General features: G+C 50.7%; 1 protein-coding gene across 1 annotated transcript; it reads left to right on the top strand.

Annotated features, from left to right (window-relative positions):
• Positions 1-1,134: 1,134 nt before the first annotated feature.
• LOC108165187 (putative inorganic phosphate cotransporter) lies at positions 1,135-3,308 on the top strand. The gene has a single exon (XM_017301257.2). It carries the CDS (start codon positions 1,262-1,264, stop codon positions 2,642-2,644), a length of 1,383 nt encoding a protein of 460 aa, XP_017156746.1. The 5' UTR covers positions 1,135-1,261; the 3' UTR covers positions 2,645-3,308.
• The last annotated feature ends 1,332 nt before the right edge of the window (positions 3,309-4,640 follow it).

Raw genomic sequence — 4,640 nt, 5'->3', positions numbered from 1 at the left:
CTAGTCATGGAGTTGTATAATCCCTCCTGTAAACAAGAAGGGCGAGCGCAGTGACTGATTCCGATCCCGAATAAGTGGTCTTTATTTAAAGGGATAAACATTTTGGGCGGCATTCAGGGGATAACAAGGATAACATCTCCACTCCTGGGGTCTTCCACCGAATGCAGTACATCATTATCTCTGAACGGTACAGAATACCCAGAATGTGAACTGTTTGGCCCCAAATTCGTTATCGGATTATCTGCCTCGAGGTGGCACTCGCACTGGCACCGAGTTCCATCCTATTTCCGTATGGTTTTATACGCTTCCATGTAATGCCATTATTATTTAATCGTTGGTTGTTTTTTCAACTACTTTTATTTGCACGGGGTGTGATGACACAGCCTCAGTGTTATCCATTAATCGATTTTATTTTATTATCTGCCTGGGAAATCGAATTATTCAGGAATTTAAGCTGATGGAGTGGAGTGCTTCAGTGCTTCAGGGCTTCAGGGCTGCCTGCTCGCAATGGTGTTATTAATTTGTATATGTTTTCCCCAGGCGGAGACAGTCGATACATACCTATACGAGTATATATACTTATTTTAATATAAATCAAAAGAATTACTGAATCGAGAATCCCCCCAAAAAGAGACACTGGCAAGCGACTTACCTCATTGATTGCGGAATAAATTGAATCCCAGGCTAACACTTCCTTCCTTCCTTCCGCACAAATTAAATTTGCTTTTGTTTTGTTTGCTTTAAATTTCATAATATAAAGAGGGCTCAATTCGATTCGATGTTCATCCTGCCGACTGCCGACTGCCATCTGCCATCGGTTTCATTTGCTTTCCATAAAATATGCGAAATTGATATGACAAAAACACGGAGCAGGAAAAGGGTTCTCCTGCAAAGGAATTATTGGGGGAGGATATTGAGATCCTGTATCCAAGGAGTAATCTAGTGTGAAGGCATTTGACTACCGCGAGATGGAGGTGGAGTCGATTAAGTCCGCTCCGATGTGGCATTACGCCATGAATGAGAATGCGGATGGGGATGGGGATGGGGATGGGGATAGGGATGGGAATGGATAAACAAACATTCGACACTCGTATCAGTAAATCCGTAAATCCGTTAGTCCGTAACTGAGCAACAATTTACCTTTGCCGAAACTCTCTCTCTCCGTCTCTCTCATGACAGTGGCAAATGCCACAACCAAATGGAGAAAACGAATGTGAAAAAGTAAAAAGAGCTGGGGGCACTCCACCTTTCATCCAGAGATATGCCGCCCGAGGCCGAACAGACGACAGCGAGATCCTACGAGAAGGACAGCGATATACCGACGTGCCGCAAGGCCCGCAACTTCGTCATATTCATGCTCTTCCTGGGAATGGCCAATGCGTATGTGATGCGCACCAGCATGTCGGTGGCGATTGTGGCGATGGTCAACCACACGGCCATCAGCGACCACCACCAGCACAGCCAGGGAGGGGAGTTCGTGTGGAGCTACAAGACGCAGGGCTACATCCTGTCCAGCTTCTTCTACGGCTACGTCCTCACCCAGATTCCGTTCGGCTTCCTCATCAAGTACTATGGGGCCAAGCACTTCCTCGGCTGGGGCATGATGCTCAATTCGGTGGCGGCCTTTGTGGTGCCCGTCTCCGCCCGCGAGGGCGGTCCCATTCCCCTCGGCGTGGTCCGTTTCATCCAGGGCCTGGGCGAGGGTCCCATAGTGCCGTGCACCCACTCCCTGCTGGCCGTCTGGATCCCGCCCGACGAGCGGTCCCGGGCGGGGGCCGCCGTCTACGCGGGCGCCCAGTTCGGGACGATCATCTCGATGCCGCTGAGCGGCCTGCTGGCCGAGTACGGCTTCGACGGCGGCTGGCCCTCGATCTTCTACGTGTTCGGAATACTGAGCACCGTCTGGTGCCTGCTCTATCTCTGTCTGGTGCCCGAGAGCCCGCAGGCGAGCAAGAGGATCACCGAAGCGGAGCGCAAGTACATTGACGAGATGATCTGGAAGGCCCAGCCGGAGGACACCGGACGTACGCCGTTCCTGAGCTTCGCCAAGTCGCGCTTCTTCTGGGCCATCATGGTGGCCCATGCCGGCCAGAACTACGGCTACGAGACTCTGATGACGATGCTCCCCACCTACATGGACCGCATTCTCAATGTGAACATCAAGGCGAACGGAGTGCTCTCGTCGCTGCCCTATCTGGCCATGTGGCTGATGGCCATCGTGTTTGCCATTGTGGCCGACAGCCTCATTCGCCGGAAGCTATCCATTACGGCCACGCGGAAGATCATGAACAGCTTCGGGCAGTACGGCCCGGCCCTGGCCCTCATCGTGGTGGGCTACGTCTATGAGAGCCTCGTCCTCACCATCGTCGTGTTCGTGCTGGGCCTGGGCCTCAACGGGGCCATCTACTCCGGTTTCAAGATCAACCACCTGGACCTCTCGCCCCGCTTCGCCGGCCTGCTCATCTCCATCACCAACTGCGCGGCCAATCTTGTCGGCCTCACGGCCCCCATGATCGCCGGCCACGTGATCCACCACGGGCCAACCATCGAGAATTGGCGCATTGTCTTTCACATCGCCGGCGGTGTCTATATCTTCTGTGCCACCTTCTACAACCTCTGCGGCAGTGGCAAGCCGCAGTGGTGAATGGACGTGGAGACCGAAGCCAACTGAAACTGTTCGGCAAAAATAAAAATGGCAAACAAAAACACAAAAAAAGATATATGGCGGAGCTTGTTTTGGCCATCAGCCTGCGGATGACAGGACACAACCACTGAAACAGACACACAGAAGAGTAGAAGAGCATTGGGAAGGAGAGGAGAGGAGAGAGAGAAGTGCTATGATGAGCGCACAAGGACATCAATCAAACGGCCGCTTGCCCCTTTGCCGCTTTGGCTTTTTGGCCATTTATTTTCGCATTTGCGCCATTTATTTTATGAAACATTTTTGCTCCTAATTAGCAGGGATCGGGATGCACTGGTCCGGTCGGGTCTGTCCTCGTCGCGGTCAGCCAAACACCAGCCTATTCACATTCCTATTCCATCCATTCCGCTCTTGTCGGACCATCAACATTGCATTTGGAGCATCAACAGGCCAATCTGCCAGCCAGTCTGCTGGTGTGTGCATGAAATAAATTCCAATGAAACCATTGAAGCTAAGTTTTACTTTCGTGTCGATGCGTGCACTCATTGTGCATTCGAAATCGCAATCAAAATTAAACTTGAACGCATTAGCATATGAATGGAAACCGGTCCGGTCCGGTACGGTCCGTTTTCTCAATTCGAAATAAAAGAAATCCACATTCCATGTGTTTCAGTATTTGCCACACATATTTCTTGCAGAGCGCCTACCAGCCTTCCAGCCATCTCTTACTCTTGGTTGCGGTTTCACTTTCCATTTCCGCTAACCTTCGATGCTTTCCCTGCTTAATCTCTGCCTCGTTATCCTCTAAACTTTTCAATTTTCCTCCAACAATTCGAGCTTCCCTTCTGCTGCTTGCCGCGGACTCATCATATTCCAAATCTCGTTAAACATCCGCGACTTGCGATGATATCTGAATCATTGCATTGGCCATGGGCCAAAGGAGGAGGGATGCAGGGAGGGATGCTGTGGAAGCATTTCAACAAGTTTAAGCTGCTTAAGTTTCATTGCAACAATAATTTGCGTGCGCATCAAGAGCACACAGAGAAGGAGAGAGAGAGAGAGAGAGAGAGAGAGAGAGAGATAGCTCCATATCCTTCGCTATCAGTCGCAAGGCACAGTCCCTGCTCCGTGCATCGTCCTCTGTGCCCATCCTTGCATCCCTTTTGCCCATCGTTAAACACACTCGCCTGGCCACAGATGCAGGTGTTTCACACACATGCACACACACACAGATACACACACATACTCACCTGGCCACAAAATGTTCGCCACTCTTGTAATAAGCAGACTAGAAGGCAAAAGGATGAGCTGGTGCTGGAGCTGGAGCTGGAGCTGGAGGGCCAGAGTCAGAGTCAGATTCAGAAAGAGAGACCCCGATGGGGATCTGACGGGTGGTTGGGGTGGTGAGGGGCGAAGTGGTAAAGTTGTGTTGGCGGAACAGTTGGCCAGAATGTTAACTTGTCTGCACGTTTCGTTTTGTCGCCAGTGAAGCGACTAGATAGGGAGGGACATGTAATTGGGTTTTCACTTGATTCAACATGCGCCAAAATGTCAAAGTGCACCGCAAGTTTTGCCGTCTATTTTTGGTTGGGGTTCTGGTTCTGGTTCTGGTTGTGCCTCCGATTGCGATGCCCCCTCCGACGCTCTATGGCTGTATGGCTGTATGGCTGTATGGATATGTCTCTATCTGGTTGGCTTTTTCTGGCGCTGACTGCGATTCCGATTGCAATTCCAGGTAGTCACAGTGATGTGACAGTGAAAACTGGCAACACTGCATCGTATTCCACGAATTGATTACGTGGCATTTGAAAAGCTTGTGACCCCCGCATAAGGCTAAATGTTCCTGACCATCAGATGTGCATACATGCACACTCCTATCTGATGGGTGGTGCCAAAAGAAAGCGCGAAATGTCAACCGCAAGCGTTTCGTTCAGCAGACAAAAGCTTGATGGAGAGACATCAAATGAGCTACATATTTGCCTCAAGTTAGGGGAATTGC

This window comes from Drosophila miranda, chromosome XL (genome assembly GCF_003369915.1).
Source record: "Drosophila miranda strain MSH22 chromosome XL, D.miranda_PacBio2.1, whole genome shotgun sequence".
In the NCBI taxonomy this organism is placed as follows: domain Eukaryota; kingdom Metazoa; phylum Arthropoda; class Insecta; order Diptera; family Drosophilidae; genus Drosophila; species Drosophila miranda.
This window is presented reverse-complemented; position numbering and strand designations above follow the sequence as displayed.

Coding starts and splice junctions, on each gene's coding strand:
- LOC108165187 (XM_017301257.2), top strand. CDS start 1,262: ATGCCGCCCGAGGCCGAACAGACGACAGCGAGATCCTACGAGAAGGAC.